At 45.2% G+C, this 15526-nt stretch overlaps 1 protein-coding gene across 1 annotated transcript; it reads left to right on the top strand.

The window, feature by feature from the left end:
• The first annotated feature begins 9868 nt into the window (after positions 1-9868).
• Positions 9869-15419, top strand: LOC142583580 (malate dehydrogenase, cytoplasmic-like). The gene is made up of 4 exons (XM_075694069.1): positions 9869-10150; positions 12000-12263; positions 12988-13272; positions 15195-15419. The coding sequence occupies exons 1-4, from the start codon at positions 9869-9871 to the stop codon at positions 15417-15419; spliced, it is 1056 nt and encodes a 351-aa protein (XP_075550184.1).
• Positions 15420-15526: the final 107 nt, after the last annotated feature.

Raw genomic sequence — 15526 nt, forward strand, 5'->3', positions numbered from 1 at the left:
GAATGCTCTAGAGTGACTGTGACCACGTGAACGCTTTCTGCGTTCACGCGGATACAGTGAATGCAGAAAGGCATTCCCGAAAGCAGAAGACTTCGCTTGGCTTCGTTCCGCGATAGTTGCGAATAATTATCGGCCCTACTCGAACAATTGGTATTATTTACGATCATTGCGGAGGTTGTCACATGCTTGAGAAAGCCACCGCTTGTGAAAGAGACATGGACGGTGCACAGGTTCACGCTTGAAACATATTCGCCCATGGCCATCGTATGTTTATTACAAAGTGTACAAGGTCGCATAAGGGTTAGATATGTTGCACCAACTGCCATTGATCCTTTGTTGCGGATTATAAAATAAATGCAAGGGTTTTTGCTCCACAACGCGTAAAAGTAATTGTCCATTGCAAATTCCAAGAAGTGTTTTAGTGTCAGTTCAGTCGTCGTCCTATAATGTGCTTAATGTCGCTTTTGAAATGGCATGATGCCTCCAGTAATCTAAAGACATACGCGACCGTTACACATATTTTGCAATGACGCAAGATTACCTGGGCACTGTCCTATATTCTAGCATGAAACTGTGGCCACAACATATCAGTGATATTACTGACGATGAGAAGTCATATTTAAGTATAACTACAGTAGACAAACGTAATTTGGCTAGATGATGCTAGCTGCTATGCTGCACAATCTACGCTATGTGCTGCGCAACAGTTTCTTACCCCTCAAGGCACGGATACACAAGAGATCCAAAAAGAGCGCCCAACTTCCGTTCGTCCCCTTTTACAGATGCAGTTCTCGTCATGAAATGTTCTGCTGTAAATGTATCGCAAGTGTCATCTGTTAGTGCAAACGGATCCATACCTTCTTCATGTCTTACACACGGAACACTTAATGAGAAACAGTGGAAATCACTTTTCTCACTGCGCCAAAGGCATGGAGTAAAGAAAGAAGCTAGAAGAGAGCGTCACGTAATAGAACTGAAGGCTTATAATAGCGGTCTAGCACGCCATCTCATTACGGTATGTTTTAGTGTCTGAGACCACCACGTTCTGCGGAAGCTCTTCAAGAGACCAAAACACATGTATCAGGAACGTGCGGCTGCCGCACTCCCATGTTGCAACGAAAATAAATGTGAATGCATAGACGACCAAAGCTAAACAAGCTTACCGCGAGATAATGGGAACAAAGTGGCTGGCAAAGCAACCGAACAAGCTCGCATCCATATCTGAATCTACTGAAAGCCAAACATTCGTGATCGAGTCTGTCGAACAACCCCGTGGGCTTTTTGGGGGCACGGGAGAGAACGCAGCGCTTTCGTGCGAAAGCTGGCTCTGTGACGTCATGCACCCTTCTAGCTCTTTGCTTCCTTCATGCTCAGAATTTGCCCCAACTGCTTTCACTGTTTTTTTTTATACACGATGCTTGTCAATGACGCAATTTCAGTGTGGCTATGCGATCTGCCATAACTCTTTCGGAGAATCCTAGGTGTGCTTGGACCAGCAGCAGAAATGCTGCAAGTAAGGTATTCCACGAAGGATTCATGACTTTCAGGAATTCCGAGTGCCGTCAAATTTAAGCACCCAAAAAGTCACATCGCGTTAAGTCATCTATAGAGCACGTCTACGGAGTGTTCATGCATTCTCACCTAAATTCCCTTCTTCCTTCGCGCCGCTCTCCCGTATGCCGACTGTGTGCCTGCTTCTCACCTACTGTTGCGACAACAGAGAGGCTACCGAATGGGGTTGCGCAGTAGCCTGAGCAGTAAACATGTTCGCACATTTCACGCGGTTGCGAATGATCACACTCCACAACCGTGCGCCTTCTGTAAGATTAAGTTTATTATATTACATTTTCACTTTCCATAGCAATTTCGCACTTTATTAGGCTCACGTTCCGGCTTTTTGTTACGCTTCTCCATCTGCCTGTAGAAATTCAACTAATTCCTTTTTATTTTATTTTTAAGCCCACATCTTCGCGGACAAAAGTGGAGGAAGCAGCACAGCCCCGGGGGAAAGAGGTAATTTAAAGCATTAAGTTACCTAAGTCTTACAATTTTCGTTGATTGAACGAAATAGTTGCGATTCTGCTAGTACTCAGACCTTTTAAACCTTTATGGTTTTCATGTCCGCTAAGAAAAATGGTGTCAAAAAATATGAACGCTCTGCAGCTCACTATAGTCCCACTATAGGTCCAAGATATCTCAGAACACGCGTTGTCCAGAGCTTCTTTAGAGTGCGTCGAAATTACAACGTACTGCGACGTATGAACTTTAGCTCTGAGAGCGCTAGTCAAAAGTTGATTAGCGCATGTGAAGGCGCGTAGAAAACGCTAGAAGATAAACTAGGCTTCTTTTCGTTCAGAAAGAATAAACGACTAGACAGAGCTATTCGCGCAGAGGAACGAAATGTCTACACCATCGTTCTTCACAAAGTGATTTTATTCCTACAGATATAGGAAAGCATGGAATTGAGGAGGCGTGCGTAAAAAATCGATTTACATAGAAAGTATTCCCATTGGCAGAGTTCCAGCGCCCATAACTTATGGCAGCAATCGGCTCCGTTATGAAACAAACGCCGATGCGATGGTTAATGGCACTTTCGTAAGAGATTTCGAGCGAATGCTAGCGTAAAAATCTATCTTTTGGTCATGGTTGTATTGTGCAAGTAAACCATTGATGTTTTATCTACTGCATGCTGTAAAGCTTCGAAAACAGCATATAATGGCTTGCAAACATTTCCGAAACAAGTGTTCTGCTTACATTTAAAGTGATTCAGTAAAAGAGAATCTAACACGAAACAAAAGAAAAAATAATGAATCAGCGAGGACGTAAATGAATCATTAATTAAGACACCAAGTACTGCCTTTTCATGTTAGATACCATTACACTTGATTTTAAGGGGTATTACGAGAAGCACGTTTCTACCTGGAGCAAGAGCAAATACGCAGTGCTTCAAATTCATGTGGCATTTGTGGGATGCTCAAGACGTTGTTCTATTAGAAAAAATAGTGGTGACCTTTTAGCAAGGCTGACCTTACACTGCAATACAGCGAGAGCTTTTTCTTTTTCTTGAAAGTGTTCTTTTTCTTGATAGGCATGCTTGTGTAGTACAAGAACGGTGCAATAAATATAGTACTAGTTAAAAATTTAGGGCACGATTTAGGTGTGTTTGTTCTATGATGAAGGAAAATTAATAAAACGTGTGTTAATCTTCAAGCCAGCGGCTCCCAAGGCCAAGTTTGAAGAGGAAGTGCTGCGCTCTGTAAAACAGGTGAACTGTTTTGCCATGTTATCAATCGCCGAATTTTCTGCATGTAAGATGCTTTATGTTTGCTTTGTCGCCACTATAGGGAAATACCCGATTTCTCCACTGAATGTTCTGTGCTATGAATAACAAGGCCGCCACACAAGAACTATAGCATAAAACACACTTTACCATTGCATTTCAGAATTCCTAAAGAGTGTTCCGGTTCTCGTAGCTATATCACAGCAGAAATTTTTTTCGTGATAAAGAAATTAATATCACATAACCTTATTCTCTTACCAAAGAAATAAATACGATAACAGCTGATGGAACGAGTACTGCAATGAATAGAAAGCTCCCAATCTCCCTCGCACTTGGACGTGTGCGGAAAGAACTGGGGTGATTTGTTACCTTTTATTGCATTGTCAACTAATTTATTATGTGAGTAAAGGGTTTCTCCTTCCAACAATCTTAAGCAGGACCTCAGCCAAAGTGATTAGCTTATTGGTAGAAAATAATTTACGGTCGTGAAATCACCGGATTATCGAAGCCGGCAACTTAGCGAAGATGTGCTAAAAGGGCATGTACATATTCAATTACTTCATCCGTCAGAACTAATACATTGGCCGAAACGTTTCTTGCACTCAAGTGCCACAAAGCTCCTCTTTCTCCGGCTATACGTCATTTAATTCAGAATATGCCCCATGTTTCACCGAACTAGTGGGTAACGATGCTTTCGCCACAGTATATTAGAATTCTCATGTGTTTTCTAACAGAAATTTGTGGTCCTAATGAATAGTATTAGTCTTAAATTACTTCATATCGCGAAGACAAGTACACGAAATTTTATGCTGCATTCATTGACTTGTTTGTCTTTCTCTTTGTTTGCTTGCTTTCTTGTTTGTTTGATTGAGTGATTCATTTAATGATTGGTTGCTTCTTCGTTTGTTTACTTGTTTATTTCGTTCGTTTGCTTGTTTACTTCGTTCGTTCGTTCGTTCGTTCGTTCGTTCGTTCGTTCGTTCGTTCGTTCGTTCGTTCGTTCGTTCGTTCGTTCGTTCGTTTGTTTGTTTGTTTGTTTGTTTGTTTGTTTGTTTGTTTGTTTGTTTGTTTGTTCGTTTGTTCGTTCGTTCGTTCGTTCGTTCGTTCGTTCGTTCGTTCGTTCGTTTATTTGTTTGTTTGTTTGTTTTTTGTTTGTCACCGTTTCGACTACTGAAATCTGGGCAAACTGGCAAACGTTGGTCGCTTGTTACTGTCAAATGATCAGCTACTGCTCTTGCCGCCGAACCAACAGGTGGAAAAGCAACCCTCGGGCCATTCGACGCCCATGAGCAAAACGTTCCCAGCCATGAGCGAGCATGAATTTCTGAGCCGAGTCGGGTCCCATGTCGTGGTGAGGCAGCAGGAGCCGGTTGTCCCCAAGGACCCCATCCGAGTCCTAGTGACGGCAGTGACGACCGAGCTATCGTACCGCATGCTTATTCCGATGGTGCGTGGCGACGTATTCGGTGGGGACCAGCCGATCGTGCTGCACCTGTATGATGAGAGCGAGAATATATCAGACATGCACGGCATCGCCATGGAAATCGAGGACTGCTCGTTCGCGCTGCTCAAGCAGGTAGTGTTCACCGGAGAAGACGAGGTGGCCTTCCTGAACGTCGACGTGGCCTTCCTGAATGACTCCGTGCCCGTGGATGGGGATCGGGCGTTATTCGAGAAGTGCGTGCAGACGTACGCCGGTCACGGCAAGGCACTCTCGGCGCACGCGAAGAAGACGGTGAAAGTGATCATCTCTGGTCACCCTATTCACACCAACACCTACGTCTGTACCCGGTGAGGCCATCTCGACTCTCTTAACTGTTCGCCTGCTCTTCTTGAGTCTATAACTATAGCTATAGATAGCATAGCTACTTATGAAGTAGGTACGTGTTCTAGATTAAATGCAACTGCCGTATTTGCAATCAGGTTCCATGCCTTGCTGATGTCAGAAATTCGCTATTCCCGCCATCAATAACGTGTTCAAACAAATTCATACATTATGCTGGAGAAAAGCGAATGCATAAAGACGAAGCACATACAAACTATAACTGATCTGAACATTATTCCTGTGAAGTGCTTGTGAGTGGACGTTGCTGCTAAAGATGATATTTATTTATTTATTTATTTATTTATTTATTTATTTATTTATTTATTTATTTACTCTCAGGGCCTTTGGGGCGTTACAGAAGGGGTGGGTACACGGTTGAAAAAGAACATAATCTAAACTTGCGGATTAAATTACGAAAAAAAAACTGAAAAACAAAGCACACACATGCAGAAAGCACATCGCGCAGGGTGAAAAAAAAAACATTCAAAGTACAAAGATAAGCTACCGTGTGAGGACTAGAAAACGATTACACAAATGGCGCACTGTTATAAAAGTTCATGAGTTTTACCTTTCATTTATCTTATTTCGCGGCTTACAAGTGTGTAACGTACTATAGTTATGGGTATTGCAGAAAATCCTACTCTCGACAAGGTACATTTATAAGAATGTTATGCGTTTTCTGGCGAAAATTTATACCTAAGATCCGCAAGTTGTTTTTATCTCAGCGTTTTCTAATTGTATAGCCGCAGCTATAGCAACCTGGGATCCTAAACGCGATAGCGGGGATTACTTATACCATAAGAAAGTCAAGCATAGCACAACATTAGATGTTATGGGAACTAGACCTCTTTATTACTTATCTCATTATTTTTCAGGTATGCAAAAAACATTCCTTACGAGAACTTCACGGGCCTGGCTAGGCTCAACCACAACCGTGCTGTCACACTCTTGTCTCAGAGACTGGGCGTCATTCCTAACAAGATCGTCAACATGATCGTCTGGGGTCACCGTGGCGACATGCTCCTGCCGGACTACAGTCGAAGCGTTGTCATCAAGAAGGCGAAACGATATAAGATATCGGACCTAGTGAGCCGCGACTACCTGGACGAAGGACTGCCAGAGGATGTCAAGATTCGCGAGGACCTCGTACAGAAACTCACCAAGCATCCTGGCATCCTGTCTCGGGCCAAGGCTGCCTGCGACCAAATGCGGGACTGGTGGATTGGTCTGCCAGCGGGTCAGTTCGTTACCATGGCAGTGCTCAGCGACGGTCTCTACGGCGTCCCACCCGACCTTGTTTTCTCGTACCCGGTGTTCATCGATAACTCTCGGTCGTGGAAAGTGGTACAGGGCATCTCTGTCAATGAAAATCTACGGAACTGCATCGCCGAGTCGGCCAAGGACCTCGAGCGGGAACGAGACGAGGCTATGGAGATCTGCACAGAGCTCGCTCTGTGAACAGAGGAGGCAGGCCTTTTCTGTGGCGAAGCCAGCAAAACGCAAGGCCAAGGACGATTGACAATCCTGGAAACGCAATAACTGCTTTTTGCTAGCTCTGTGCCGGGAATTGGCTTATTCGAGAACCATCAGCTTCACGTTAATACCGGTACAAATACATTATAACGAGCTCTACAATCCTGCCATATTCTGTTTTTACATTGTATAAATGAAGCGTGTTGAGCAAGTAAACAGGGCATCTGGTGTGAGGCAATTCGCGATACTCGGCTGAAGTGACAGGCATCTGCAATTACTATCGGTAGTTTAGAACAACATTCCAATTACTCCTCATGCCAGGATTTGTCCGATGCACGACAGATTTGTTGTACATTGTGCTACCTTATATGCATTTAAGTGACAACTGCGCTCGAGAAAGCATGGTGCTGGGACGTTATTATCTCTATATGCAGTGGTGTCGGGAGGAGTGATGCAACGGGAGGAATGATTCTCAACGAAGCGTGCTGCACGGCCCAATATATGCACTTCCCTGATAAATTATACCTCATGCGCACTTCACACATACTTGTTGTAGCCGCCATTCTTATGCTTGGCTGTTCGCTCTCACCGCGAGCAAGTGCATAAAGTACAGATGGCTTAGCCTGTCTTACCTGTTCAGCTGTTAGATATTCTTACCTATTAATGTCTTACATATTCGCGTTATACATACCTTGTCTTTAAGCCTATCAGAAGCGCACTTCGTATGAGCGCTGAGCAGAAACCTTGTTATGAGCGTATTTAGGTGCGATGCTACATCTTGGCGTGCGCCCAGTGGAGGTAGCGCTAGTCAGATGCATCACTTCTCTCTCCCAATCGCCGTGGGTAATTACTTGTATCGATGGTAAAAAAAGCGCTGTAATTTGGTTTTGATGATTTACGAATTTCCGCTAGTCATTAAATTGGAGTATTGGACCTTGGCACTTTTACAAAATTCTTCCTTTCGTAACACATTTTTAACACAAGAAGGCACGAGCCATCAACTTCTCTAATGATTTCTTCTCCACCATCCACCCTTACAATCACAATCTTGCTGCCGCTGCTGCTGGTAGCGGTTGTGGCGGTCTCCTGATTGACAATGGTACCTACCAATAGTGGGAAATCGGCCATAAATTGGGCGCCTAGGAGATGTAACAAGGACGAGGTGATTAACAACTTCAATTAACAAGTAACTTTAACCCTTCTTAGAGGCATTGGTCTCAATGAGATGTTTTAGTCGTGTATTGTGGCGTGTTCTCTGAGTGTTGTGTACCAGTAGTGGTGAAGTGCACTATGCATATTTAATGTTTCATCATTTTCATCTGCAGTAGCATGCTGTGCATGTTTTCGGTAAAGTATGTCCATTATTCATTAGGAGCGCGCTCTCTCTCTCTCGAAGAATTTCCAAGTTGTCAGTCAAAATGCAAAGTCTATTTTTGGGAGATGTATACACAAAACAATGTCAAATTAAACACTGAATTGAAAATTAGGAGAAATAAGAATCAAGTTAATAGGAAGTGCAAATAGGCACTTTCTCGGACGTCAGGTCTCCTACCGCAATTTTTGCTTCTCTGTTCGTTAAGAAGTTTCGGATATAATTGTACGCCCCCTCGTCCAAGCCAAGGTTGCCGGTTTGGTGCAATGTGGCTTGGTGTGCGACATTGCCGAATGCCTTCTTGAGATCTGGCCTGAGGATGGGTTGAGTCGATCTCCCTGGTTCATTGATTACTTGGTGTTTCAATTGCAGCATGGCGTCTTGTGTGGACAGGTTTATTCGGAATCCTATCGTCCTGTTTGGGAGTAAGTCATTGTCTTTTATGTAGCTGGTGAGTCTGGCGACGAAAACCGGCTCCATTAGTTTGCCCACGCAGGAAGTTAACGATATGGATCTTCGATTCCTGAACTGTGTTTGTTTGCCAGGCTTTGGTATTAGGACGACTTGTGCCGTCTTCCACTGTTGCGGTATATTTCCTTGTTACCGGCACTCGTTGATATATTCGGTCAGTTTGCCAATGGACACGTCGTTCAGGTTTCTGATTGTCTTGTTCGTAATGGCGCCTGGGCCTAGTGCAGATTTGGCGCCGTGTTTGTGCAGGATTGCTGTTATTTCTGCTTCGCTAAACTCTTTATTGAGGTCGGAGTTCTGTTATCCCTCGTTCTCCTTCAACAGGACAAAAAAATTTATTGCCTCACCCTCGCCGCATATTTAGCGCAATGGGAAGAGAACCAGTCTCGACGTGTGTATATAGAAATTCAGCGAAGGTATACTAAAACACAGCCTCGTGTCAAGTTCTCGCGTTTGGCAATATTATCTGTGCCAGAATATAGAATGTGTTCCATGAATTACATAAGCAAACAAAGAACAATATGGAAGGATTGGGTGGATAGAAACCTTAGGTAAGTAAGCTGCAACTTCATTGATAAATTCTCCTTTGGACCCAGATAGTCAAACTAAATGAACGCCCAAATGTCAAGGTACCAATGAATGAAAAGTCCTCATAAGAGCACCAGAAGCAGTGATGAGCACAAAGACCGAGCAAGAAATCATCATGAGTGATTGATATCGATTGCGTAAGGCCAGTTCCACTGCCATGAATTCGTTCATATGGATGGGTGTAAAAACCGGCAGTCGAAGAGAAAAAAGCAGGTCAAGAAAAAGGCCAAATATACCAACGCCTGACTTTTCTTCACACTTTGAAGATTCTGTCGTAACAATGATGTTTACTGGGAGAATCTGCAGATCATCTAGTAATATAGCATCTAAAATTCGAAGTGGAAGTAATTTTATATTATTAAGGTAGATGTCAGCAAACTAAATAAAAAGAAAAAGAAAGCTGCCGCTGCTGTTGTAGTGGCGATAGACACCGGTAAACTAAGATGACCTTGTACATTAGCAATGAAAGGGACAACTCTGCAGAGCTTGAACAAGCAAAGATAAAGTGGCGATTGCGGCCTTTTAGCTTTGCTATGGTGCAGAGTGCGGCATCCTACACGATGCCGCATATGGTGGCACATATCATACATGACGCCGCATACGGTGGCACATAATGCTTTCATATAGTGTTCTAACTGGCAAATTCGCGCCAGCCTTTTCTTTTACATATGCAACGACACCTCTCCCCTTGTAACTTTTTTCCTTTTTTTGCATTAGCGCGGTTCACCAACACCGACCGCCATTGCCATCACCACAACAGCAGCCAATAGGGTGTCCCGACATTGACTGAGAAGAAACGAGCCGCACTCGCGGTCCGGAAAGCAGCGCGGTTTCTCGCGGTGGGGCACCCGAGAAAGGCATGGCGCAGCAAACGCACGAGGCACAGCAGCAGCCGCAAACCAAATCCGCCATCGTGATCGCGGAGGACAAAGCAGAACGCAAGAAGGATCAGCTCCGTGTGCTGGTGACCAACGCCACCAACCCGATGGCGCACACCATCGCGACAGCCGTGGCTCAGGGCTACGTGTTCGGCTACGACCAACCCATCATTCTGCACCTCCTCGACGCCAAGGGCACAATGGGCATGCTCGAGGGACTCGTGCTCGAGCTGCTGGACTGCACTTATCCGCTTCTGAGGCAGGTGGGCCCTGAAATGTCATATCGTGTCTTACTCCTCCTGCTCTTCGTTTCTTGACTCGCCGCGGTAGCTCAAACGGCACTACTGAGCTCGAGCGTACGATCCCAGCCACGATTGCCGCTTTCCGATGCGGGCGGAATGCAAAAACGCTCCTTTAGCGTGCATTGGGTTCACGTTAAAAACTCCAAGCGGTCAAAATTATTTCGAAGCCCCCTCCCTACGATGTCCCTCATAATCATGTCGTGGTTCTGGCCCGCCGAACTCAAGAACTTAATTTGTTTTCTTCATTTCCCGTGTCGTTTCGTGCAACAGAGCATATAAAACCAACTATTGCCCGATATTACACGGACCTTCCTTCCTTGCTGTACATAGGCAACTTTCTCGTAAAATAACTGGCCGTATTTGCAATGCTTCATGCTTGTACAAATATCGTTGTCGTTGGTCGCTGCAAGAAAGGCTTCCAGGAGAAAGCACTGGCATGAAAATAAAGGAAAACGACAAAAGACTCAGCGCTAGGCTAGCAACTTAACTTTTCATATTCGTTTTCACACTTTTGTTAGCACAAAACAACCAATGCACTGTCTTGCCTTTCTTTGTTTTTGGTTTTTTTTTCTTGTCCGTTTTTTTTTAGGCTGTTGGACCCATTTTCCGCAGGTAGCCTTTTTCTTCTTTTGTCAGTAGTATCAATTAGGTGCTGATGCAGGATTGCTTACTCCCGAAAATTGACTATTATGTTGCTCACTACAATAGATGGCTGCAAGCTATTGCAGGAACTGCTGTTTTCTATGGACAGCAATAACTCCTCTCCGTAATACCTTCGAGCCGTGAGAGTTTTTGGAGTAAATAAAGGCGCGGCTTTGTGAATCCAGGCTTGTGTTTCCCGTTATTATGGCGACTAACTTTGATTCAAGTCATTGACGAAGCATTTTTCAGGTGCTTCTGAAGACGTAACTATATTAAGGCTTGGTGACAAACACGCAGACTTCATCTGCACAGTTTGATTTCTATGCGCTAGAAAGCATTGCAAGTCGTCGTTTCTTTTTTGCATGTAATTGGCGTGCAGAACTTCTGACTCAAAAGCGACAAGGAAAGCAAGCCGGCTATAAATCTTGCTTCTCGAACAGAAACAAGAGTAGCCCTACAGTTGCCAGTCAGCGAAAGCTGTGTCGCCTCCAGATCTACTTCGCTTCGTCCGCGTGACTTGATTTTTGCAGTTCACAGCACACATGTCTACAGCGCGCGATCAATATGCAGCAGAGGGAGTGCATGCTATCTAGCGGTGATCGTCCGTACAAGAAAATTTCTTCTCAGTGAGAGACTTGACTGGCCGCCATTGACATGGTTAGTGGCGCCATCTGTTGCGCAGCAAGGATGGCCGATTCAATGAACGACGGGGCCACTCGACGCGACAAAGCACGCAGTCGTTTGGCACTCTGGTGATGTTTGAGCTTCGCATTGGCAATACCATGGGGGTGTTGATAAAGTGCCGGCCATGAAAGCCAAATTCCGACAGAAAACACCAAATGCGATGCTAAGCTCAGCTAGCAAGGTGCACGTATTCAAGTTGTCACAAAGCAGGCTGCCTACGATGTTAACGCATTGCAAACCGCATTGCTTCCGCGCTTTATGGATAATACAAAGGCCCATTTTTATTGTTCACTACATCACAAGTTTTCTTGCCGGAAGCTGCGATAACGTTTCCTCCAGAGCCCATCAGCCACCGCGATTTGATAATGGTAGCCTCTCCATATCTTTTTTTTCTCTCAAACACGACTCTTCAGGTTGCCCGGGAACTTCATGCATAATAAAACAGCTGAAAATGAGCCACTGGTATTGGTGTTTATTTTTAAAGGTCCTGATGACGACCGTGGATGACTCGGCCTTCACAGGCATCGACGCCGCCTTCCTGCTGTACGAGGCTCAAGACGCGCCCGTCAGTCAAGGGGTCCAGCTTTTCCGTCGCTATGGCGCCGCCCTCGAGAAGTACGCCAAGAGGTCTGTCAAGGTGGTCGTCTGCGGCTGCCAGGTTGAAATCAACGCATTCGCCTGCATCCAAAGTGCACCCTCCGTAGACAGCCGCAACATCACTGCGCTCACAAGGCTCGAGCACAACCAGGTATGGGGTCTTCTTCAACATCACTGATGCTGAGAAAAAAAAAATCCTATGTGACTTCTCTAATCGCGTACGAATGACGGACGGTAAAGTTATTCATTTCGTTCTTCGTGAATTTGGCTCCGTACATATTTATCGCTTCCCATATCAGAGTTTTCCATAAATACATTCACATGCTTGTTACATAGCCATTATTTAGGTTAACCATTGAATGTTCGTACTGCATCATTTTCGCACCTTTCCACAAAACAATAAATTGCTACTAAAAATGGTCTAACGACTGGAGTATTATAGCTATTACCCCTATTTTTCGCACACATATAGCAAAAGCATGCAGTAAAGGAAAAAGCACGACTTTCGGGTCTTTTTCTAAAGAAATATTGTGGTCAATAATTCTTACCAGACTGACCACGAACTTGCGGATAAGTGTCAATGCACCAACATATGGAGAAAGTAATAAATGGCCATTTTCTGTCTTACGCACCAAAATTACTCAATGAATTCAGCAAGTTCAAAATGCCAAGCATCTAATTACACGTTCCTCTACAAAATATTCTCGAAGCACTGAAAAAAATAAAAAAATGTACGAAGTTGTCACCTCCCTCCTGAACGTGGCCCATGGCCGAGAACACACTTTCACAACATTGAATTCTACGCTAGCCGTTGAAAAACGACGTTATACAAGACTGCGACGCGGCAGTATCGGCATGAACCTTTCCGCCACCAGGCGCTCGCCCAGATCGCATCTAAGCTTGCTGTGGCGCCGAACAAGGTCCGCAACGTCGTCGTCTGGGGAGGTCGCGGCCGCATTCCGGACGCCTACAACGCTGTCTTCCTGCACCGAGACGCCCTGCTCCCGGTCACCGAGACTCTCAAGGACGAGACGTACCTAAGCGGCGAGTTCGTCGAAGTCGTCAACAACCGTGCCCGCGAAGTGCACAACGCACGCTCCAAGTACCCGTCCCTCTCCAAGGGCAAGGCGGCCTGCGACCACATGCGCGACTGGTGGCAGGTAGGAAAAATACTCGAAATCACTCGCCGAGGGCGTGTTTTGCATTTATCGGACGCAGTTCAAAACACGAAAACGGACACGTGACAAGAAGGAAACACTGGAGACGAGTCTCGAATATTCATTTTCCCAGACGCTCCACCGACTACGTGGCGTAATAAACCTGCGTGCGCAGCCGCGCTAACCAAAAGGAACCAAACGATAACAAGCATAGTAACAAATAGAAGCTTTGCTGAGGTGATGTGGAATTCGAAAATGGCAGCGCGATCATTCTTTCCGTAAAGTAGACAATAGCGCATATCATCTCTTCTCCAACGCTTTTCTCAAAGCACACGAAACGCAGGCGCCGCAGATATAGTAACACACAACACTTTTCCTTAAACTTCCCACGTTCCGAACTTTACCTATAATTGCATTGAGCGACTGCTATTTTTGATCAGACTAGCATTATCGTGCACACAGAGTTTTATACAAAAATTGAGAAGGTACTTTGGCACTAGTGTCTACGGGATCTGCCAGCCGGTTGGCTCAGCCCGCAAGGGAATGTTGTTTGGTACATCAATTTGCCTTGATTTCGTCATCCTGGCTTCAAACTGCTTCGTGACTTTGCAAACTCCTCCTATTCAACAAGGTACCGCGTAATAGGCTCTTAAAAAAACATTACTGGCATCGTTTGATGGCGCGACTAGAACACAAGAGCTCTAGCACAGAAGTACGATATTTACACCGTTGCGCCAAGGATGAATGCGCCGACAAGTGGCAAGAACGCCCATAAGAATTAATCTCGGACAAGCCAGCTCGATGAATCAATAAAACAATGAAACTCTTGGTGCGTTTCAATTTTGCCACCTTGGCAGGCGGAACCACGTGATTACTAGCGATTATGTGTGCTTGCAGACTTGTCGACTTCTACATTAAGAAAAGCATAGATTGTTTTGAAATTTATATCAATGAAGGCAGATAACAAGCGAAGGCGCAATAACGTTCGAAGGCATATGCACGAAAATCAGACAAATCTATGTACTAACCACCATTCCCATGATGGCTGAACGCTCGCAGAGCCAAACTAGTGCCACCCGCCCCCCCTTAGTAGTTATTGTAGAAATCTCTATGGCCCTGATCGCGCAGCGGTGGATGTGAAGGTGGACAAATAACCCACAGAGATCGTTTCGGCACAAAATATGGGGTTACAGATAGCCCGCCGTTCGTCGACATAACACAATAGGGTCTCCTGCTTTAAATGGAAAAAAAGCTGCAGTTATACTCCCCTCGCATGCACAGAGTGCAGCATAGAGGGCTTTTTTTTCACGTTTGAGATGTTTTTGTTCCACGTCTTTATCAATTTACTTTTGTGTATTGACTAACACGCCACCTGTCGTGGTTCTGGCACCCTTTAGATGCCGTCCAGGGTACTGAAGTCGTGGGTCTTTGACCAATCGGTGCATATCAACATAATGGTTACCCGGATGAATCGGTTTTAACTGCTGAATACTATATGTGCATGAACACCAGCGATAGCAGACAAAAATGGCGCTAGTAAATTGTGGGGGTTTTACGTGTCAAAACCACGATATCATTATGAGGCATGCCGTAGTGGGGGACTGGAAATTTGGAACACCTGGGGTTCTTTAAGGTGCACCTAAATTTAAGGAGTCGGGTGTTTTCGCATTCCACACCCATCGAAATGCGCCCGCCGTGTCCGCGACCACGTGCTTAGCAGCCCAACACCATAGCCACTAAGCAACCACGGCGCGTGAAAAAAAAAAATGGCGTTTGTATTACACCCACAATCTCAATTCATTCGTTCCACTTTCGCTTGTCCAATAAAAGAAATATGACTTGTAAACGTGCTACCAACGCGTGCGACTGACGAAAAATTTGGCCCCAACTTTCTGACTAAACAAGCGGTGACCTCCATGCCACAGGGCACTCCTGAAGGAACGTGGGTCTCCATGGGCGTTGTCAGCAACGGTGCGTACGGCGTGCCCAAAGGAATCGTCTACAGCTTTCCCGTCCGCATCGAGAACAAGGAATGGCAGATCGTCGAAGGCATCGATGTGAAACCGAACGTCAAGGAGCGCATCGAGAAGTCCGCCCAGCTCACGATGAACGAGATCCAGAGCGCGGTGCGAGTAGAGGTCGCCGCCTAGTCACGAAGACAACTCGTCGGAGTACCGGTCACTGCTGTGGGATCACCGCAAGGAAATGTGAAAGTAGAAACGGCGCCCCTGATCGCGATAGAACTAACCAATGCCTG

The sequence above is a fragment of the Dermacentor variabilis genome, chromosome 5 (genome assembly GCF_050947875.1).
Source record: "Dermacentor variabilis isolate Ectoservices chromosome 5, ASM5094787v1, whole genome shotgun sequence".
In the NCBI taxonomy this organism is placed as follows: Eukaryota; Metazoa; Arthropoda; class Arachnida; order Ixodida; family Ixodidae; genus Dermacentor; species Dermacentor variabilis.

Bases quoted from the DNA above. Each gene is read 5' to 3' on its own strand.
- LOC142583580 (XM_075694069.1), top strand. From the start codon at position 9,869: ATGGCGCAGCAAACGCACGAGGCACAGCAGCAGCCGCAAACCAAATCC. The intron at 10,151-11,999 runs GTGGGCCCTGAA...TTATTTTTAAAG, and splicing joins CTTATCCGCTTCTGAGGCAG to GTCCTGATGACGACCGTGGA. The intron at 13,273-15,194 runs GTAGGAAAAATA...TCCATGCCACAG, and splicing joins ACATGCGCGACTGGTGGCAG to GGCACTCCTGAAGGAACGTG.